Here is a 23,878-nt window from a genome sequence, read left to right as displayed (position 1 = left end):
TTCTGAGTAAAGCTGACAAATTAATTAATGGAACATTTGTTGTTTTTAAAAGTAATTATTTTCTTCAAAAATGTCAGGAAATGCTGTTTTGAGCCAATAATCTCCTGCTGTTCTCTATCCAATATCATATATCAAATTAAAGTGAATGTTTTTGGATTTGGGACGGACAAACCAAGATATTTAAATTCATCCCCCTGCACTTCTGAAAGGGGGTTGGACATTTTACATTCACTTTTCTCCTATCTTATTTTAACTTTAATTGCACATTCTTACTTCCTATGTTTTTATAATATATTTTTTATTCTAGTTTATTCAAATGATGTTTTACGAACATCAGTATTTCTGACTGAGTAAAGCTTTTTAAAGAGACATTTAATGAATGGAACATTTGTTGTTTATAAAAGTAATGTTTTTGATCAAACATTTCAGGAAATGCTTTTTTGAGCCAAAACAAAATGGAGGTCTCCTGCTGTTCTCTATCAAATATCAAATTAAAGCGAATGTTTTTGGATCTGGGAAGGACAAAACAAGACATTTTAAAAATAAAATAGTTGTTAGTTGCAGCATTAATGATTTTTATGAGTTACTCATTACTTATTTTAGCGTGGCCAAACCAGAAATTAAGAGATGGGAAAAAGAGCACAGAACAACAGAAGAAACAGGAAAAGAAAGGAAAAAACAAGATGGCCGACAGTGCAGCGGGTCACTGTTCTGCCTGCAGCTCGCCCCCCCCCCCCAGAGGAAGGTGAATGTTGGGGGAAGCTGCAGGCAGAACAGTGACCCGCTGCACTGGAGGGGTGGGGGGGGCCTGCATGCACAAAACTGATGGGAAACTGTTCTGAGAGGCTGCTCCCATCCCTGGAGCGGGGCAGGAGCTGGGGGGGGACAGGGGGGGGGACGCTCGCCAATAACAACGGTTAGGACGGGGAGGGGGGGGGGGGGGCGAGAAAACACAAATAATGTTGAGTCAGATAGCAGAGGACATGTGGTTAACAAAATCAAAGAGTCTAAGGCTTCATCCACATTCCTGTGTTTAAACAAAAACCATATCCTGAGGGCCGGTTTCCACATCGCACCGTTTTCTGAGCGCCGGCGTCTTTTTTAATTGATTCCAACGAGAGGGCAAGCTATGGGAAGGGACCGGCGTCTCTGAGCCGGTGACGACATTGTAAACATTTTATTAAGTGCTTGTTTCTTTCCGTGTTTGTCGGACAGAAATCTTTTACTTGAAGTCCTATTTTCCTGTTAAAATAGGACTATTATTAATACATTTTTATATTTGACTTATTTCATTTATTTATTTACTTTAAAGTTTTTTTCAAAATTCTTTCTACGCGTCTCCAGACTTGAATGCAATCCTGAAGTTTTTCTCGATAACACGCTGTCAACTTAGTGTCCATGCTACTACAATAATGTAGTAGTCAGCCACACAAGTAGCGTGCTTTCTTGTTTATTTCTTGTCTTTTCATTGTTATTGAATATGTATTTTTATGCTACACAAAGATTTCCCAAATTGGGATCAATAAAGTTATTGTCTTATCTTATCTTAGTGACCGGTATTTGTCACAGCTTCAGAAACACAAAAGGGAGAGAAATCAGCAACTTTCTCGCTAGATTTAGAAACGTTTCCAAACTTCAGACTAAGGCTGCTCAATTAATCGTAGTTTAATCGCGATTACGATTGTGGCTTGCAACGATTACGAAAACAACGTAATCGAAATAAAACGATTATTTTTGTATAACTTTTTTAAAATTATTTATTGGTTTTTCAGTTGAATTATACTTAAGGTTCAGGATAATCAACTGTTAAAAACATACTGTTAAAAAAAAAATTCTCCAATAAATGGATGTTTTCAAAGTCAATGAATAATCGCAATTACAATTATTGACCCAAATAATCGAGATTATGATTTTTGCTATAATCGAGCGGCCCTACTTCAGACTCAAGAACAGCACTCGCCGCAAGAGTGAGTTAATACAATATAATACAATTGAACTTAAATAATGTAAATAGAAACTGATTCAAATCTGTATCTAATGTAATAAAATCAAGTACATTTGTATCATTAAGCTCAATATTAGAAATAACCAATTTGTCAAATCTTTAAGAAATAAATCGTGAAGAGCAAAACAGGAGGGACAAACATGGTGATGAAGTTTTGATGGTAAAAAAAAAGGGCTGGGTGAAATTCTGGCTCAAACATTAATGATTTATTCTTTTAATAATAACAATTAATCGTTTTAATCAGGGTCATCAAACTCATAAATTGATCAGTATAAAGACGAAAGAATAAATGAGAATTATTTCAATTTAAGTAGAGAGAATGGAAAGTCAGGAGATTGAGTTAAATTACTGCTTATTTCAGAGATGCTTAAAGAGAAAGAAAGAAAATAGATTTGCTTAAATGTGTGGTTTATTTGTGCGCTTATTGGTCAGTTAAAGATCTATTAAAGGAGACTCAGATTGACGATTGGCAGTGTGTGAGATTTCCGACGCAGATTAGGTGTGCATTAGGCAACATCTGTGTGAGATTTTCTACAAAAATAAATAATTTCCTGTGCATTGTGGCCCTATTAGTGACTCCTGGTGATCTGAGAGTGCTAACAGCTGTGGATGTGTGTCACCCTGCAGTCTTACCCTCCCTCTCCTCCTCCATGTGGCTGATCCTCAGCACCATGGCAGCTTTCTCCTCTTTGGCCCGGTCCCTGGCGCTGACGGCATCAGAAACCATCTCCTGCCACTCCAGAACGTGACTCTGAGTGTCGTCCGCGCTGCCCGACTCACTCGCCTGACAGCACACAGGGAGAGAGGCACAGGGTGAGTTTAATAAGGTTTCAACAATGTTGTTACGTCCCAGCTCGGGGGAAAGGGAAAGTAACATATAACCAGTTGGTGTTGGTACATTAAAAGCTCAAAGCTCAAATGAAATGGCAAAAAGCAGCCACAAACAAAACACAGTGCCAGAAAGGCACCGGTTTAAATAAACAAACAAAGGGAAACTAAGGGACACTCTTAACTAAGAGTTAACTATTAAATACACAAAATAAATAACTAACAAACAATAAACAAAACCCCTCACTTCTTAAGTGGAACAAGAAACTAACAGTCACATGACTTCACATCACCACCGCTAAGCTAAAGGCTAATGTTGGGCTATAAAGGAACTACAGCACGGTCACATGACTTCACGTCACCACCGCTAAGCTAATGGCGGCTAATGTTGGGCTATAAAGGAACTACGGCACGGTCACATGACTTCACGTCACCACCGCTAAGTTAATGGCGGCTAATGTTGGGCTATAAAGGAACTACAGCACGGTCACATGACTTCACGTCACCACCGCTAAGCTAAAGGTGGCTAATGTTGGGCTATAAAGGAACTACAGCACGGTCACATGACTTCACTTCACCACCGCTAAGCTAAAGGCGGCTAATGTTGGGCTATAAAGGAACTACAGCACGGTCACATGACTTCACGTCACCACCGCTAAGCTAAAGGTGGCTAATGTTGGGCTATAAAGGAACTACAGCACGGTCACATGACTTCACCTCACCACCGCTGAGCTAAAGGTGGCTAATGTTGGCCGTGAAGACGTTTAGTTGTCTCCTTTAGACTCTTGTTAACAACCCAGAGACATTTAAAATAGGCTGTAACAAAACACAGCTATGGTGGGGACAAGTTAACAGCAGTCAATGTGTTATTTAAGCTATACATGTAATATCTTAACATTAAAGAGGAGAGGAGGATATCTGTGGATGATTTGGTATTTTCCATCCATGTCTACTTTCATTTCCCATCGCACCCGAGTGAGGCAGAAAATGATTTAAGTCTTCCACAACGAAAGCACATTCTAGCAAGATTTAGAGCGTCCAATTTAAGAAGTATAAAATCATATTCAAGACCATTTTAGACATTGTTCGGCTCACATTTGACAATTGAATCTAAGACCTATTAATACTTTTTGAGGAACTATTTAACTCCCTGTAAATCAGGCACAAAGATTAAGCAGGAAAGTCTGCCCTCTGACCTGAGAGGCCGTCCTCTTGGTGAACTGCTCCAGGTCGGCCTGTAGGGTCCTCTGCTGCTCCTCGTACACCTCCAGCTTAGCCTCCAGCGTTTCTACCAGAAAACATCAAACAAACAGAGTTCATTTTGGCATCACAGCGAGAAAACCACCAGACTCAGGGACAGTTTCGTCCACAGGCCACAAGACCGTTAAACACTTGAACTAAGAACATCCATTAACAATGATGTATCACTTGTATAGAGACTCTTATGGCACTACTTCTACTCTATTTGATTGTATTTACTTTCACGTATTGTATCTGTTTTATTGTGTTGGAGGAGGAGCCTGTGAACTAAGATGTTCATCGTCATAACTACACTGTAGCTATGTAAGAATGACAATAAAAGCCTGTTGTATCTTGAATCTTGAATCTTGAAATGACAGACACAAATAAAACATGAAGCCCTGAAGTCTCTGCTGTCAGGTTTGAGTTTGTTACCGTTCTTAGCTTTGAGCTCCTCGTACTGCTCCACCTTCCAGAGGTTCTCCTCCCTCTCCTCCTCCAGCGCTGTGATGCGATTCCGCAGGGCGTTCAGGTCCGGGGGCGCACCTCCCGCCTGAAGGGGACAAAATAAAGTTATTTTAAGTTTTTAAAAAGATTGCAGGCACGCAGGGAAGAGTTATTCATGCTTTTAGGACGAGTGTGTGATTAACATGACGATTATCAGAATCTGAATATTTATTTATTCCAGGTGACAATCTGAAATAAACACATGTACCGTAATTTTCGGACTATAAGCCGCGCCGTTTTTTTCGACGCTGCGGCTTATATAACGGTGCGGCTAATCTATGGATTTGTACAGCTAACGGCCACTAGGGGACCTCCTAAATCTATGGGTTTTACAGGTTACAGTCCACCACCTTTAACTCTATGGGCTCTATGGCCGCTCCGCGCCCCCCACCTTTAAGCGGCGGGTTCCAGCAGGAAAAGCTGGAGGCCGGAAAAGAGTGAGACAGGTAGCGCGCAAAAGTAAAAGTGGAACCGAGAGTGGTACGAGAGACAGAACGAGAGCAAGACAGACAGACATTACGAGAGCGAGACAGTTTGTCCCCGTACCACTGGTTGAAAACCACTGCTGTAGATCACTGCCGGTACGTGCGCTGGGAGCGCACCGTTTAAGTTTAAAAGCTGAAAAGTGTGTGTGTCTGAAACGCTATGTGATACAGTACAGTTTACACAGCACATGTTCTGTAGCTACTATTGCACTAAATGGTAACACTTGAATACGTTATGCAAATATGCAACTTGTTTGTTGAAATGTTAATAAATTGGAGCTTCCTCAAACAGCCATCTCTTTCCCGACAATCCCCTCTGTGCACGAACCCTTACATATGGTAATTAAACATTAAAACACCTGCGGCTTATAGTCCAGTGCGGCTTATATATGTACACATCATTCAATTTAGCTGCTGCGGCTTATATTCAGGTGAGCCTTAGAGTCCGAAAATTACGGTATATATGTATTTAATATTTATACGTACATAAGAAAAACATTTGGCAATAAATTAAAATAAATATAATAGAAATATGAATATAAACATAAGTTGAAGTAAAAAAAGTGCAATAATAGGATAAAGTTGAATAAATAAAAATATTTAAATAAACATGAGAAGTTAAATAGAAATGTGAAACAGAAGTATACAAAATGAAATACAAACATTTATAAAAACCACAGGAAGTTGAAGTAAAATTGTGCAATAAAACGATAAATAAAAAAATAAATATAATAAAAAATATTTATATAAACATAAGAAGTTCATCAAAAACTAAAAGTAGGAAAATGATCCGTAATTTACAATACATGAAGTGTTGATTTGCACGGATAAATTAAAGAGTGTAATGCCTTTTGGAATAACAAAATTAATTAATTAATTAATTTTTAAAATTAATCTAAAGATTATTTTTTTTCCTCTCACCTGGCTTTTCTTCAGCTCCTCCTCCAACTGCCTGATCCGAGTTTTGGACCAGGCTTTCATCTTCAGGAACTTTGTCTCCGATCTGCTCGCCTCGTCCGTCTTCTTCTTGGCTCGGCCTGCGAAAAGAAAACAAAGGGAGAAAGTTACTTTGAATAATAATAATAATCAAAGCTTTAGGAAGATCAACATGTTTTCTAAAATCATCCAACAGATTGAAAAGCATTGTAATTACAAAAAATACATCAGATTGTTTTTATTAAATCAGGTTCACAACAATTATCTTGGGTGAATATTTGATTAAGAACTACTACTACTACTTTTACTTTAGATCCGATTAAGAAATGACCACTTTATTTGATTTACATGTTGTGTATAGGGTCTGCTTGCCGTTAAAAGCAGAAGTTAGAAGTTTGAACTGATCCATATATTTCCGATGAAAGCCTAAAAAAACCTGAGAGATTTTCAGTTGAATTCTTCAATAAGTAAATGTAGCTTTCAGGAAGTAAAGGCAGCATTTAATACTAGACTTTTAAACAAATTACTTTACTCTGAAATGCAATTTAATTATTTTACTTTGTCATAAATAAGTGTGTATTACATATTTTCTATTTTTAAACCAAAGATATACTTATTATTAATACACTTTTGGATCATTGAGCAGCCACAGTTAGATTAGTTCGTTGTGTATTTGCTTAGCGTTAAGTGTTTTTAGGTGGTTAATATTTCTGTATAACACATGAACTCTCTCCAATTCCAGACGTGTTATTAATATATATTTTAATTACTATCTGTTAAGTGTCTGAACTGAATTCTCAGACACCAGTCCCTATTCTCCATCCTGTCTCATGATATTCTTGTATTTTAACCCACCTTCAAGTTAAGGCAGCATTTGTTATTAGACTTTTACACAAATTACTTTACTCTGAAATACAATCCAATTATTTTCATTTCACAAAAATATGTGCTTATTACATATTTTCTATTTTTAAACACATTTTCGTACTTATTAATATACTTTTGGACCATTTAGCAGCTAGTGTTAGATTAGTCGTTGTGTATTTGCTTAGCGTTAAGGGTTTTTAGGTGGTCAATATTTCTGTCTAACAAATGAACTCTCCAATTCTAGACGTGTTATTAATATATATTTGATTAAATTATATTTTGAACTTAATTCTCAGACACTATTATTGACTGTATTGTTCTTGTATTTGTATTTTTAGGGTAATGCTGTATTGTTTTGTAAGCGTACTGTTCTATGGTCACATTTTTTGTCACTTTATATATTAATCGTTTTTAGCTTTTATTGCCAAATGATACTTATATACTGTCTGTTATGTGTGATTGCACCTTTGGGAATGCCTGGAATTTGGCAGTACTCTGTGTAGTGACAATAAAGGAATCTAATGTCTCTATTCTCCATCCTGTCTCATGACTGTTCTTGTACTTTAACCCACCTTCCAGCTCTGCTATCCTCTGATTGGAGGCTGAATCACTTCCTGTTTCCTCCTCCTCTCTGTGAGGAGGAGGTGCAGCAGACCTCCTGATCTCCTGCTGCTTCTGCTCCATCTGCTCCCGGAGCTCCTCCTTCACTCGCTGCACCTCCGCCTGCTGCTTCTCCATCAGGTCTCGCAGCTGCGCTCGCATCACGTGCTTCTCCGCCTCCATCTTGGACTCCAGACTCTCCCGTTCCACGTGCAGCCGGCGGAGACGCTCCGTGAGCTCCTGTGGGGAGGAAGGACGACGAGGAGAGAATGAAACACAAACGTCTTTCCCTTTGTTTTTAAAAATGTTCCTTACTCTTTATTTGTTATCATTGTTGTTGTTTGTCATGGACATAGTCTTGCTCTGTAAAGCACTTTGGGCTGCGTCTTGCATGAAAGATACAATATAAATAAAGACTATTATTATTATTGTTTTTATTATGAACATTATTAATTGGGTAGTTTCACTTCTCTACATATTTGAAGAGGAATGCCTTTTACATTTATCAGGAGAGGAAAGTATCTGTATCTCATCCTATAGACGCCATTCGTTATTAACGAACATGATGTAAGCCATTCCTCATACTCCATACTGTAAATGTAAAGTCCTCTGTTTGATTTGTGTTCAATGATACTTCTTTTATAACTGCACAGATAAGGGGCTCCTTATTTTCATCTAAAGTAACAGACAGAGAATCAGCACTTTGGAAACAGGGCTGAAACAGAGGGGATTATGGGTAATGCTGCAATGATCTGTTTGGGGTTTGGAGCCAATCAGAGACATGTTCTGTATATATCTGAGACCTATAAGATATTGATGAAAAACAGTATGATAGGGACCTTCAAACCCCTTTGTCTCCTAAATTTGATCCAGTGATGTTGGTCAGTATCAGATCGATCAGTGCACCAAGAGGAAAGTAAATGTTAATTACCTTTATCTGTTGGTCCCTGCCGTCCACTTCCTGCTGGAGGACATCGATGACCTGAGTTTTTCCCAGCAGCACCTCCTCCTTCTCATAGAGCTTCTGCTTGAGAGCCTTCAAAAGCTGAGCAGGAAAACAAAAGAAGAGTTTAAACTTTGAATTACACAGAAGCATGTGCCTACAGTAACAGGGTTCCTGTAAACTCAAATGTAAGACATTTTAAGACCACTTTGAATAGAATTTAAGACCTATTTCACCGCAAGAAAGTATGAAGGGGAAATTGCTATGAAAGAAGAAATACGTCCCATAATTACTTATTAAGTAAATGTATTCACGTTCAACATAAGAACGATGACTGATCTAGACGTGATCAGAAGTACCTTTCAAATCCGATCATTTTTAAGAACTTAAATCATAATTAAGACCTTTCTTATTTTTTTTATCATAGTTAAAGGTCACCTATCATGCTATGTTTAGGCAATAGCATAGGTCTCAGATATATACAAATATATAAAAAACATGTCTATGAAGTGTTTTGCTCAAAATATCAAACATGTCACCCATTCTAGCCATGCCTCATATCCCTCTATTTCACTTCCTGTTTCAAAAGTACTGATTCTGGGAATAAACAGGTCTCTCTTAAAAATGAGACCCTGTGTCTTAATGAGATGTTCACCTGTATAAATGAAGGCTAACATATTTTATTTTATTAAACTGAAAAAGAGGGGGCGGAGCTTATGCCGGCATCATGATATGCACCTGGCAGAAACTGTCTAAAATGCTGCGGTGATGAAACGCAAGGATTATTAGATCAAGGATTCTCTCTGAAACAGTATGGAGCTCAAAGGCTTTCTCTCTTGCCGGTTATACCACAAGGTGAGTTCCTTTTTACTTCCTGCTTCTTCACACACACGCTCTCCAGTACAGGTTAGCTCTGAGTGTTAGCGATGCTAATGTAAACACCGACCATATTACGTCCAAAACAGTCGAGCATTGTTTCTGATAGCAACGTTTCTGATTGGGCCGTGGGTCCACATTTCAGATATTACGTCATATCGGATTCAAATCTGGATCAGCTCCGTTGTAGCCCCGTTTTTAGAGATTTGGGTACGGAGGAAAAGAGATATACACATGTTTATGTATAAAAGACATCAAAAAGTGCATTTTGCATGATAGGTCCCCTTTAAGACTTTTTAAGACCCGGCGGGAACCCTGAGTAATTTATCTGAGGTAAGGAACTGAAACACTTTTAAACAGAATGACATCTTACAATGAAGCCATGAAAAGTACGTAAGTTGAGTGTTTCCTCACTGATTCATTAGGTCATGAGTGTTGCTGTCTCTACCTGCTCTATGTCTGCGCTGGCGTCAGATTTTGCTGCCAGCTTAAAGAGCTCCTGCTCGTGGATCTGGTTGATCTCCGTCAGCAGGTTATCTTTCTGAATGATGATGTCTTTGAAGGTCTGGATCTGGAAGCAAACACAGGGAGCATCAGACACAACAGAGAGACACTCCTAATAACAAAATACTGAACAACTACATTCTACAACAGGGGTGGGCAAACTTTTTGGCTCGGGGGCCGCTATGAGTTTTAAATTTGACAGACGGGCCGGGCCAGTAGCAGATCGGTAAAAACATATTTAGCTGTCCACTCCTCATTAAACACTCGGCACTCAATGTTGACTTTTCTTTTCTTCGGTCCACTCATTGTTACAGATGCAGGTTCAAAGGTGAATTATTGCGTCATCGTTTGCGTCATGACGTAACCGTTTACGTGCCTTCTTCTCACCCAGACGGCGCTTTACGTCGCTGATTTTCTCCGCAACACCGCTCACAACAACATCAAGAGAGGACTGCGTCGGGTAGTTTTTAATTATACGAAGCCAGATTAAATTAAAGAACTACTTCTCCAACCGTACACCTTTCTCCAGAGTGCCGTGGTGCATTGTTTATGAATGTGGTTCAGCTGCATTACCGCCCGCTGCAGTGCTGCTCGTCTACCGGAGTTTATTCTCCCGTTAACTCGCGGCAGCTTCCGCTCTAAAGGTTTCACTGTCTGACTGTCACACAAGCAGCTGATAAATATCCCCCATCCCCATCAGTGAACGTGTTTTAGTCTGAAAGCTGTTTGGCATCACAACGCTGTTATGAAAGTTTCTCTGGCATTCTACAGGTGATAGACCCTCCAGGAAAACGTGATTCTGCGATCGCAGAATTTTCCTCATAATCAGCAAAATGGTGCAGATTTTTAAAAGGCTGCATATTTATCAAAGGGCCGCATAATCCCCGCATTTCCACACAAAGTTGAGAACAAAAAAGTTAACTCGTCTTGACGTGAAGTAGTGATGATGATGACGTGACTAGGCCTGTCGCGATAATCGATAAATTGACTTATCGTACGATAAATAATAATGGACTCGATAACTTTTCTGAGCTCGATAAATGGCCGTTTACAATTCATAAAGATGTGACCAGCATTTTAGCCTGGAGCGCTGTGGCTGCCAGGCGCGCTGTGAGGGGCGGGGCTGACACACAGCCAGGTCAGGACACTCCGCGTGCACGTGCAGCAGTGTAGCAGCCAAATTAATAATATAGCGTCAAGCGGGAGACAACGTGTGACTTACTCGCGGGGAATTTAAAGTGAAATGGAATTGGTTACAAAACCTAACGACACATCTCGATTCTCCGGTGTGGCAGTATTTTGGATTCAAACCAAATCAACGAGGCCAACCTACGGACTTAAATCAGCCGGGCGGTGTGTCGCATTGGTTTAAAAAAGGTAGCGACAAAAGCAGGCAATACCACGCATTTTAAACCACCTAAAACACAACCACCCCATTCCGTTTTCCCAGCTGGGAGCAAACACGGCAGCTGGAGATGGAGAGCCCCCGCCCGACAATGCAAACATGTTGGTGTTCCTTGCTCGAAAACTTAGAAAAACAGATTTGGATATGGCCTGTTGAGGCATCTGGGTGTTTGACAGTGGACTGTACACTTGACTGTTGTTTTAAGGAGGTTTTTTTTGCTTGTGAGATAATGTGTGCTCATATTTATTTATTTATTTATATATATATATATATATATATATATATGAGAGAGAGAGCTCTGTTTTCCAGCCTGACTATTTAATTTATTGTTTTGGTTGTGTGTGATTTCATTTATTTATTATAATTTAATTAATTAGTTTTATTTATTAATTTATATATTTTAATATTATTTCACATTTCATTTGCAATGTTGAATGTTCAATAAAAAGTTATGTTTGAAAGGATGTACTTGAATTATTATTATATATTATCATTATGTCTAAAATGGTCTTAAAACGGTGCCGACAATATTATCGTTTATCGCAATAATTTCCAGAAAAATGTATCGTCCAACACAATAAATTATCGTGACAGGCCTAGACGTGACGTCATCAGCTCGCGCATCACAGAAAGCAAACAACACCATAGAGTGAACGTGTGGAACTCACACGAGAGAGAAAACACCAAGATGAAAAAATCTGATCCATCTCATTTACCGACGAACATTTCTACTAAAGACCGGGCAAAAAGTGGGGGGAAACTATTCTGCACCCCGTGCAACTGTGTGTTGGAGGATAAGAGAAAGTCTAAGGTGGCGACCCACTTTGATTCATTCAAACATTCGAAAATGCTTTCTGCTGCTGCGGACAAGAAAGCCAAACAACGCACGTTCACCGAGGCATCAACCTCCAAAACCCTTTCGAGGGCTACAAGAAACGAAGTGAGTAGCCTACAAGATTGAAGCTGCAGATAAAGAACGAGTAAATGAAAACAGAATGAGGCGGAGAAGTGTGTGTGTGTGTGTGTGTGTGTGTGTGTGTGTGTGTGTGTGTGTGTGTGTGTGTGTGTGTGTGTGTGTGTGTGTGTGTGTGTGTGTGTGTGTGTGTGTGTGTGTGTGTGTGTGTGTGTGTGTGTGTGTGTGTGTGTGTGTGTGTGTGTGTGTGTGTGTGTGTGTGTGTGTGTGTGTGTGTGTGTGTGTGTGTGTGTGTGATAGCCCAATTGCTTTTACAATAAATAAACATTGAATGTGTTTAATTGAATAGTAAAAGGGTTTAACGTTAGTGGCAGGTTGTGTGTGAGAGAGAATAAATAAGACAGCCCAATATTTTAAAAAAAATCTATTCTTTTTCGCAACTTCCCGCAATTTCACCGCGTAAAATCATATAAAAACCCTGCATGTTTAAATCGCATAATCAAGGATTTTAGCCCGCGTTTTTCTGGAGGGTCTAGATGTTAGCTAATCAGACGATCTACTTGTTGCTATCATATTGTGGCATAAGCCGTTTTCGACACGCATATTTTACCGGCGTAGTTTTCGTTATGATTTTACTTGTGATGACCACATGTAGCCCAGGTATTGATTCCATCCGATAGTTGCAATAACACAAAACAAAAGGAAAACGTCTGTCTCTAATGGTCGATAAAAGTGAACGGATGGTCATTAAAGTAAGGTCAAATAAACAGAATCACACTCAGTCTGGTTAGTGTTGCCTGACTTTATATAAGTGTTTTTATAAGTGTGTGGTCGCGTTCTAGTCACTTTGCTCAGCGCTACTGATTGTTACAACTTGCATTCGCCGATCTTGCCGGGTTGCCGAGTGGGGCCAGCTGAGAGAATAGACCAGACTCCAGCAAAGGTAAATTGTGTCTAGAGTGCGCCATCTAGTGGGATCAACTGAAATGCCGGGTATTGCAGGAAAAAGGCAAAATGAATGCGGGCTTTACTATAATTTGGACAATTTTGTACCAATATTCGGCGGGCCGGATTCAAAAGCCCAACGGGCCGTATATGGCCCGCGGGCCTTAGTTTGCTCATGCCTGTTCTACAACAAAGGCAACACTGTCTGCACGCAATTAATCAGGGGCATTTAAATGTTGTGACAATTGCTGGATTTTTAAAAAAAATTATAAAATTATAGAAACAAAATAAGTTAAATTAAAATGTCCAATAAATAAAAGGATAAATAAAACAAATAAGAATACAAAAATAAGAAGTTTAGGTAAAAGGAAAAATAAATTATATTTATACAAACATTGACATTTCAAGTAAATACGAAACATGTATTTTAAAACATGTACCATGGTACTGTTCATTAGCATTGATGCGATATTGAAGCTGAAAAGAAGGTTTAAAAAGGGTTTAGATAGATAGATGGATGGATGGATGGATGGATGGATGGATGGATGGATGGATGGATGGATGGATGGATAGACGGATAGATAGATAGATAGATGGATAGATGGATAGATAGATGGATAGATGGATAGATAGATAGATAGATGGATAGATAGATGGATAGATAGATGGATAGATAGATGGATAGATAGATAGATAGATGGATAGATGGATAGATGGATAGATAGATGGATAGATGGATAGATAGATGGATAGATAGATGGATAGATAGATAGATAGATGGATAGATGGATAGATGGATAGATGGATAGATAGATGGATAGATGGATAGATAGATAGATAGATGGATAGATGGATAGACAGATGGATAGATAGATAGATAGATAGATAAGTAATTTATTGATCCCAGTTTGGGAAATGTTTGCGTTGCAGAGGAAGCAGAAAGAGTATCTTACGTTCTGTTTGAACATGTTCTCCTTCTCAGTGTACTGCTCCTTCTCTGAGTCCAGCAGCTCTCTGAAGCTGTCTCTCTGCTCCTGAAGGAGACTGTAGCGCTCCTCCGCCTCCCCCACCTTCCTGGTGAGGCTCTGCACCAGCAGCTGCAGATCCTGCATCGCCCCGCCCTCCTCCGACACCTGAGGAGGAGAAGCACCGCCCAGCATTAAGTATGCATTAACAGGGAAACTGCAGCACAAGGCAAAGTACATTAAACACGTTTTAATAAATGCCACTCAGAAAGAAAAGCATCCTTGGGTTTATGAAAGTCTTACTTCTTACTTCCATTTTATTTTCGGTTAAAATCTCTCAAACATTTTTAATTTAAATAAATAGAGAATTATATTTCTTACAATATTAAAGGTAGGGAAGGTAAGAATGGAGAAACCAGCTTGAGTGCGCTAGAATTTGAAAATACGCAGTCGAAAAAAATCTGCCCCTTCCTTCAGACTTCCTCACAGAGCCCCTCCTCCAACACACACGAACATGACCAATGAGGGCACGAGATAAGTTTGTGCACAGATGGAAGGCTGACAGGCAGGTAGGCCATCCAGTTATTTTAGCCGGGCCGGCTCAGATGATTGGTCTCTTTATTCTCTCTTAATCTCAACAGATGAAAACATTTGCAATAAAATGGTATTAAAACCAAGGAAACAAAGGCCTCCCTCGCCCCCTGTCGGCATCGCAGCTGGTGTCATGCCATTGCACATTAGTTAGTCTTTAGTTGTAGATACCAAATATAATGCTTCTGGCATTGGCTGGTGTTCACAGCGAGTGAGTTGTTATACCTGTTGTTGTGGTGCAGGTGTGATGGGCTGATCTCCTGACAGAGCAGACTGCAGGTGAACGATGTACGCCTCTTTTTCTGCCAGCTTCCTGTCCTTCTCCGTCAGCATCATGTCGATTTCCTCGCCTCGCTGCCGCTGAAACTCCACCTCCTTACTCTGCAGGGAATCAGTCACAGAACACAATGAATACCTGGGGAAACCTCAGTTCATCAAACCAACAAACCTTACACACAAGCTGCAGATAAACCTCTCGAGGAAGAACTCCTAAAAGAACATCTCAAAATGTAACAAGAACAGCTCCTAAAGCATGTGCACATTTTGTATTATCTGAAAGGAAAGGAGATAAGAAATAATAATGAGTTCATATCTTTTACCGTGCTAGAGTAAATGGAGATGCAGTTTTGTTGTTTATTCTGTCATTTTTTATTAGTTAGTATTTTGTTCCTCTACTGCAGGGGTGTCAATCTCAATTTCATCGCGGGCCAAATCAGCATTATGGTTGCACGCAAAGGGCCGGTTGTAACTTTAAGACTATATAGATATACATATATATATATATATTTAATATATATAAAATAATGTATTATATGACATTATTGCCTCTGCTGCATTGGATTATTATGGGATAGGGTAATAACTTCATAATTAACTACGTCTGAAAGCAGAAGTCTCGGGCGCATGTCACAAAATGATTTAAAAAGAAAAGCCAAATTCTGGAAAAAAAGTTTAAAAAAAAAAAGAGGACATTTTTGAAGAAAAAAGTAACATTTTGAGAAAAATGCATATTTTGAAGAAAAAAGTCAAATTCTGAGAAATAAGTAAAATTTGAGATGCATTGTGGGACATGTAGTTTATGGGCAACGTGCTTCTGTAAAGCGGCACGTAACTGTATAATAAACATATTATATTCTTTCAGAGTTCTTGTGGGACCACAGAAAATGAAGTTATGGGCCGGATTTGGCCCCCGGGCCTTGAGTTTGACACCCCTGCTCTACCGGGACAAGACTCCCTCTGGAGGGAATTTTGGGATTGTAGCTTTGCCGACAATTTTCATGCACAAAAAACGTATATAACACACACTACAGGAGAGGGAAAACCCCAACACAAGACCTCTTTAATATCACCAAGTGTACTCGTATCCGTCATATCGTGTGTTTCCTTGTCTCTCTTGTTCCCGTTGCTGCTCTGTCACCTGAATGTCCCTTTGAGAATTAATAAAGCTTTATCTTACGAAGACACTTCACCTTTTTCTCCAGTTCCTCCTGTCTCTTTGCAAGCTGATGTTCCAGTTCCTCCACTTTCTTCTTCAGCAGGACGATCTTCCCCCGACTCGCCTGCTCTCCTTCTGACGAGCCCTGCGGGGACACAAGAAGAAAACATTGATCAACAAAGAACAAATCAGGAAAACAATGGATTTCATTTGAACAGAAACACGACACTAATCAGATCTGCATATTACTCTGTGTCAGCTCGTCCAGAATGACTTAAAGGTCACCTATTGGACAAAATCCACTCATGTCTCTTCTACATCAACATGTGTCCCCTCTTCTTCATGTCTCTTCTACATCAACATGTGTCCCCTCTTCTTCATGTCTCTTCTACATCAACATGTGTCCCCTCTTCTTCATGTCTCTTCTACATCAACATGTGTCCCCTCTTCTTCATGTCTCTTCTGCATCAACATGTGTCCTCTCTTCTCCATGTCTCTTCTACATCAACATGTGTCCCCTCTTCTTCATGTCTCTTCTACATTGACATGTGTCCCCTCTTCTTCATGTCTCTTCTACATCAACATGTGTCCCCTCTTCTTCATGTCTCCTCTTCATCAACATGTGTCCCCTCTTCTTCATGTCTCCTCTACATCAACATGTGTCCCCTCTTCTTCATGTCTCTTCTACATCAACATGTGTCCCCTCTTCTTCATGTCTCTTCTACATCAACATGTGTCCCCTCTTCTTCATGTCTCTTCTACATCAACATGTGTCCCCTCTTCTTCATGTCTCTTCTGCATCAACATGTGTCCTCTCTTCTCCATGTCTCTTCTACATCAACATGTGTCCCCTCTTCTTCATGTCTCTTCTACATTGACATGTGTCCCCTCTTCTTCATGTCTCTTCTACATCAACATGTGTCCCCTCTTCTTCATGTCTCTTCTACATCCACATTTGTCCCCTCTTCTCCATGTCTCTTCTACATCAACACGTGTCCCCTCTTCTTCATGTCTCTTCTACATCAACACGTGTCCCCTCTTCTTCATGTCTCTTCTACATCAACATGTGTCCCCTCTTCATCAACATGTGTCCCCTCTTCTTCATGTCTCTTCTACATCAACGTGTGTCCCCTCTCCTTCATGTCTCTTCTACATCAACATGTGTCCCCTCTCCTTCATGTCTCTTCTTCATCAACATGTGTCCCCTCTTCTTCATGTCTCTTCTTCATCAACATGTGTCCCCTCTCCTTCATGTCTCTTCTACATCAACATGTGTCCCCTCTTCTTCATGTCTCTTCTACATCAACATGTGTCCCCTCTTCATCAACATGTGTCCCCTCTCCTTCATGTCTCTTCTTCATCAACATGTGTCCCCTCTCCTTCATGTCTCTTCTTCATCAACATGTGTCCCCTCTCCTTCATGTCTCTTCTTCATCAACATGTGTCCCGTCTGTGTAAAGAGACTCTGAAAGTTTCAGGAACAAAGATTCTCTCTCTTTTTGATCCATTTCTATAAAAACCTGTCTGAAAATGAGCTGATCAGATTTTGGCCACTTTATGATGTCATACCGATGTGTTGTCTTGAGTAACCATTAGCCAATCAGCAACCAAGGTAACCCCCCCCCGCCCCCTTATCACCGGAATCTCCTCCTAGAGCACCATTTAGCACATCAGCAAAAAAAAATCAGGCAAACATTGGATTACAGAAACGGGTTGAACAGAAACACGACACAAATCAGATCTGCATATTACTCTGTGTCAGCTAGAATGTCTAACCCAAAAACAATACGCTTTAGTGATCCAACATATCCACTACTTTCGATCAAATGTAGTGGATAAAATGTTTGATGTTCAGATCTTCCGAACCTTTTTGCCGTGTGTTGGCGTTCCCTGGCCTCCATGTTGTTTCTTCAGCTCCTCTAGCTGAGCGTTAAGAGACGTCACCTTCGCTTTGCTCTGCAGGCGCAGCTTGGACAGTTTGGATTCACAGGCCTCCTTCTCCACCTGGGTCACAAATAATTCTTTATTATGAGTCGTGCACAGGGGGAATTGTTTTCACCAAGCATTGAGACTTCATTATGAGACTTCAATTGTAGGATTTTAACAGATTCTCTCGTTCGAAGACGGTAAATACCGGCTAATGGAAAAACTGACTTTGCATGAAGACACTATACGAGTTAATTAAAGTCCATGAAATGTCCAAAATAAATGTTATTCTGTGTTAATAAATCGCTTCATCACTTTCCACTGTTTCATTTGACATATCAACATCAATGATTCTTTCCATAAATACCCCCCAAATAACATGAAATGTGTGCCACTTTCCCGTGTTATTCCGCTCCGGTAGCGAAAAGCTTGCCAGCCATTAACCCAGCTGTGTGACGTCACACGTGGCAAACACCAGCCTCGTCTGGATTGTTTGTTTTGTATCCTTCCGCTATTTTCGCTCAACATATGTGTAACCGGACCTCGCTAAACTTTTTTTATCTAACAATTCATGATGGGGAAGCGATGTGTAGTTGTGAGCTGTGAATGTTTCCTGATTGCTATAAACATTGATCATGGGTGCTGGAAGATTGTGCACAAAACTCGGGTCAGAATTAAGTTACTACAGGTGTTATGCCAGCTTGAGCTAAATGTCACCAGAGTACAGTGAACTTGCCTAGTGACTGAAATATATAAAAGTTGAAGTGAAATAAGTAAGGCCAAAAATGAATTACGTCTGAATATCTTTATTATTTTTACCACTTTTAATTATTTGTGGGCTCGCACATATACCAAAATAGACTAATGTACACTGCAATAAAGATCAAATGATACAAGTGAAAAATAAACAAAAGAACCCTTTTTTATTTATCAAACAGTAAATGAATACAATCTTACAAATTTGTGATTTGGAAAATGTTGTTATATTTACATGTTTCTTTGGAAAAATAATATTGTAAATGATTTACTTTGTAAATTATTTACATCATGCGAAACCATTTTAACCAGTTCAGCTGCATGACTTATGTCAAATTACAGATTTGGCCATTGAAATCCCTGATAGCGGCCTCCCGGCTCAGGGTAAGTCTTCCGTATCTCGGTTACAGCACATGCAGGCAGCGGGACTCTGATTTTTGGGCCGAGTACACCCCAGCACCAACGTACAAACTGTCGATAAGCTGTATATCGATACTTCCTAATGAAAAAAAAGTATACAGATTATAAATATATTTGGAGAAAAATAAAATGTTATGTAGTACTATTATGTAGCAATGGTTACAAATTGGCTTATAACATGATATTTGTATTTTACTTGTACAAAATAAATATGAGGTTATACATGACTGCTTGACAGAATCATAGACCTCTTATATATTTCCTCACATGTGTAGTTGTTTCTTTTCCCAAGCATACATTGAACTTGCATACACAGAAAAAATAAAAGCCAAGCTGTTTTTGACTGCTTGAAAGAGTTTAATGGTATCTTTAAAAGTGTACCATATCTGTAGCGACTAAAAGTATTATATGAAAGCAAAGCTGCAATAGGCAGTTGGGTCAATCAATATTTACTTACTGGTGTAGTGGGCCATCAACTGCTCTGTGTTGTTGTTTGTATTGAAGATACGCTATTTTCAGTGTCCAAACACTGAGACAGCCTTCTCTAAAGCCTGGGTGGCTAATAATGCACCTTGGTTTCTCGTCGGTGTCTTCTATCTGGCAGAGTCCTGCACGGGTCTGATTTTCAAGACCCGCTCCCGCCCCGCACCCGTGACGTGCAGTACCGAACCCGCCCCGCTACCCGCACATATTGCCAATTAGTTCCGCAACCCGACCCGACCCGCCGGCACATGATCCGCAACCCGACCCGAACCCGCATATATATGAGCAGTGACAACGTGCAATTATTAACACACGCAGTTGCATATTTGGCTCAAAAAGCCTGGGATGTTGTTTATTTTCTCCATCTAGGATGACACCAAAAGCCTCCCAGACGTTGGATTACGCTCTTGAGGAAGAGTTATTGAAAATGCTGTATTCTCCGCTAGAGAGCTTCACCTCAGCCCTTTTGAATGTGGTGCGCTCAGCAGCAGATAGATGCACTGCAGAGGTTATGATTATGCTCGGTCCCGCGGAGGAGAGGTCTGAGGATTTAAACATTAAACTAAATTATTATTGTTTAAATATATTTATTATGCAACACCCGCAACCGGACCCGCATCATCTTTGTTTTACCCAGAAGCGAACCCGGAAAAAAGCGTTTGAAAAAATACCACCCGCAAATCACCTTTTTTGCGGGTCACCCGTCGGGTACCCGCGGATACCCGACCCGATGCAGGACTCTGCTATCTGGTCAGTAGGTTGCAAACTGTCTATTTGTTCCATCACCTGCCAGATCTCTCTGCAGCATACACATTCATCTGCAGTGGGCATGCTTTCACAGCATTGACATGTACACCTGAATATTGTACATAACATTAAAAAACAAAACAATATCTGCCGGACGTGTGAGGAACAGATGACAAATTAAGATCGACATTTAGTGCAGGTCAAATTAAATAAAACAGAATTTACCATTCAGTATTGCCGACTCGAGTCTCGCCGGCTGCGGAATCCGCTTCTCTTTCACAAGTTTCTGCCTCGTTGTTCGATTGCTGGGCAGGAGGCTCGTACTTATAAGGCAAGATGCCTTGAAGTGAAAGGCTAGCTGGTTCACTCTCTACTTCTGTGACTGAATCCAGATAACCCACCGAATCTGAGCTTGAATGATCGCTGTCGCTGTCTGAAGTTATCGCGTTGCTTGCCATTTGGACTGATTTGATGAAATGGCAATGTTTGCCACGTGTGACGTCACCGCTCGTTCGGGAGTGATCGGGGGCGTACTCGGCAAACTTCGGAACCAACATCGGTTTTTAACGTATATGTCATTTAATTATGACGAAACTTTAAACATTTTTATTTATTTTCATTCTGGTGATATCTAAACTACATGTTAAAAAACACCTGTGTTAGATGCATTACATGGCCTTTAAGTTCATCGATCATTATAAGAACATTTGAGGTGCTGCAAACATGTACATGGACAGAGATGTGGGTATAATATTGTAGGAGCCATGAAACATGTAATAGCAATGCGTTTTGTTTTAATATAAGATATTTGTTTGATCACTATTGATTGGTTGGCTTGGGTCACATGGATATGGGCGGCACTCATTATAATCGTGTGTGTGTGTGTGTGTGTGTGTGTGTGTGTGTGTGTGTGTGTGTGTGTGTGTGTGTGTGTGTGTGTGTGTGTGTGTGTGTGTGTGTGTGTGTGTGTGTGTGTGTGTGTGTGTGTGTGTGTGTGTGTGTGTGTGTGTGTATGTGTATGTGTGTGTGTGTGTGTGTATGCCCGGCCTCAGCCTCTCAGCGACTTTGTGTCCTGCTGTCGCTCTAAATATGATGAAGGCTATAGTGGAGTTTCAGTTCCTGGTTGCACACCTCGCACCAAACAAATACTTTTATCACATCTGGAAATCTAATCTCACATTCCTCTCGTTATTATTGTGCAGCAGACTTTGTCTTGGGCGGTTAAAAGTTAACTAGGTACAGGGTTTTTTTAACCGAATGATCTCAGTCGGTGACTAACAGCAGCAGGAACTCATGTGACCAGCTGTGTGTGGATCGGTCAGAAACTAATCCTCCTCACGTGGGCTTCGCATGTTGCATTTAGTCCAGAAAAAGAATCAATATGATAAACAAACAGTGACTAATGTATTCAGAAGCTCCATGATTCAAACCAAAAGGAATCGCCGTGCCTGGGATTATTGCTTTTGCAGAGCTCATGTTTTAAGTCAATATTCAAAAGAGTTTTAGAATAATATGCAGTAAATGAGACACATATTGAAAACTAAATGCAGGAGGAATTTAACTCACGGATTACATAATCACTGGCTTCTATTTAGCACGGAAAGGTGGTGGAAAGTAACTAAGTACATTTACTCAAGTACCGTATTTAAGTAAAATGCTGAGGCACTTTACTTGAGGATTTATATTTGATGCTATTTTCAACTTCTACTTGACTACATTTTTGAGGCAACTGTTTATTCTTTTACTTCACTATATTTTATTTAAAAAAACACAAGTTACTAAAAAGGTGATTATAAATAATACAACAATTAAGTCAGCCGTTGATCTTTCCGTTTGTGTGTACAGACGGAGAGATCTAAATACCGTTTCCCACAATCCCAAATATAAAAAAATAAATATTTAAAAAAAATGTATATCCTGTATCAACAGACACATGTCTACATGTGCACACATTAATATGAAAAAAAAGAGCAAAACAATCAATATATACTAAATAACAGTCACTTCAATATCTTTGGGAAAGCACATTAGTGCAAGACTGTCCGGAGCAGCGTGAAAAAGTGTCTGAGTGTTATAACAGGTCGAACATGACGCTGTGCTCTTCAACACTGCTTTTACTGTCTTTAAATATCAGCACCCTGTTTGATAGAGCCTCATGAAGACAGAGCAGGGGGGGGGGGAAGTGTCCTCACCTTTAGTTGGTCGTCTTTGGAGCGGAGTGAGGCATCTTTCTCTCGGATCATCTCCTTCAGCTGAGTGACCAGCAGCTCTGTTTGGGAGAGACGCTCCGCCATTTCCTCGACAGGAACCTCTTCACCTCCTCCTCCTCCTCCAGCAGGAGCTCCTCGGGGAGAGCCTGGACTCTGGGGCGACAACATATCGATTCAATATCAATATCATGATACGAGATTAGAAAGCGTTTTAGATTTGGGATCGGATCAGATTATCTTTATTGTCATCATTGGAATAAAGAAAAGTTGTTGCTTGCTTTATATATTTTGTTATTGCTAATTTGTAAATTCAACTTGTATATTTTCTACTTCTTTGTTTATTTCTAGTCTTTTTCATTTGTATTGTACAATGCCATGTCTTTTTATGCTGCTGCAACGCAAACATTTCCCGAATTGGGATCAATACAGTACTTCTTATATCTTATCTCTCGCTGGAGAAAAGACACAAATGTGAAAAATAACTGAGCTCGACTGTAAGTGTGAAGGGTCCCGACTTTACCGCTAGAAATAAGACACACTATAATATATATAAAAACAGAATGAGAGCCAAGATGCTGCTTCTGCACGCACCGCCATTTATTGTAATATGACAGGAGTTCTGTCTCTTCCTGGTTTAAGGTGTATTAAAGTAAACTCACTTAGTTTATCATCAATATGTCCACGTTACTGAGGATTAGCTTCAAATCTATGAGTAATATTTTGTAAAAGCAACAATAGTTAAGTCCTAATGCTGTGAAATGAGTCAGCATTATAGCCCTTCCTGTGACCTGGACTTGAAGTCAATGGTTTTATGAATGTGCTTTTTGTTGTTAGCCTGAAATAAGGTCTGTGGTTAACACTAGCTGAAGAGATTTTTTTTTTCTACGACATAAAGCACATCAGTAAATACCCCACTGGTGTATTAAAACATGGTGGTTGCTAACAAGTGTCTAAATGAGACGACTAAACGTCATCACGCCCAACATTAGCCTCCTTTAGCTTAGCGGTGGTGACGTGAAGTCATGTGACCGTGCTGTAGTTCCTTTATAGCCCAACATTAGCCACCTTTAGCTTAGCGGTGGTGAAGTGAAGTCATGTGACCGTGCTGTAGTTCCTTTATAGCCCAACATTAGCCACCTTTAGCTTAGCGGTGGTGAAGTGAAGTCATATGACCGTGCTGTAGTTCCTTTATAGCCCAACATTAGCCACCTTTAGCTTAGCGGTGGTGACGTGAAGTCATGTGACCGTGCTGTAGCTCCTTTATAGTCCAACATTAGCCTTTAGCTTAGCGG

General features: G+C 40.0%; 1 protein-coding gene across 3 annotated transcripts in view; it reads right to left on the bottom strand.

Moving 5' to 3' along the window:
- LOC307030149 (uncharacterized protein) overlaps positions 1-23,878 on the bottom strand; it is a 58,174-nt gene that overhangs the window by 30,980 nt on the left and 3,316 nt on the right. For all 3 annotated transcript variants that reach the window (XM_079666412.1, XM_079666413.1, XM_079666414.1), the window contains exons 3-14: positions 22,569-22,739; positions 17,911-18,048; positions 16,079-16,189; positions 14,835-14,990; positions 14,007-14,186; positions 9,735-9,857; positions 8,399-8,512; positions 7,440-7,707; positions 5,986-6,101; positions 4,508-4,625; positions 4,030-4,121; positions 2,639-2,789 (exon numbers count right to left, since the gene is read on the bottom strand). In XM_079666412.1, coding sequence (XP_079522538.1) covers positions 2,639-2,789; positions 4,030-4,121; positions 4,508-4,625; positions 5,986-6,101; positions 7,440-7,707; positions 8,399-8,512; positions 9,735-9,857; positions 14,007-14,186; positions 14,835-14,990; positions 16,079-16,189; positions 17,911-18,048; positions 22,569-22,739 — 1,738 coding nt within the window. The remainder of the gene's footprint in view (positions 1-2,638; positions 2,790-4,029; positions 4,122-4,507; positions 4,626-5,985; positions 6,102-7,439; positions 7,708-8,398; positions 8,513-9,734; positions 9,858-14,006; positions 14,187-14,834; positions 14,991-16,078; positions 16,190-17,910; positions 18,049-22,568; positions 22,740-23,878) is intronic.

This window comes from Notothenia rossii, assembly GCF_949606895.1.
Source record: "Notothenia rossii genome assembly, chromosome: 2".
NCBI classification, from domain to species: domain Eukaryota; kingdom Metazoa; phylum Chordata; class Actinopteri; order Perciformes; family Nototheniidae; genus Notothenia; species Notothenia rossii.
This window is presented reverse-complemented; position numbering and strand designations above follow the sequence as displayed.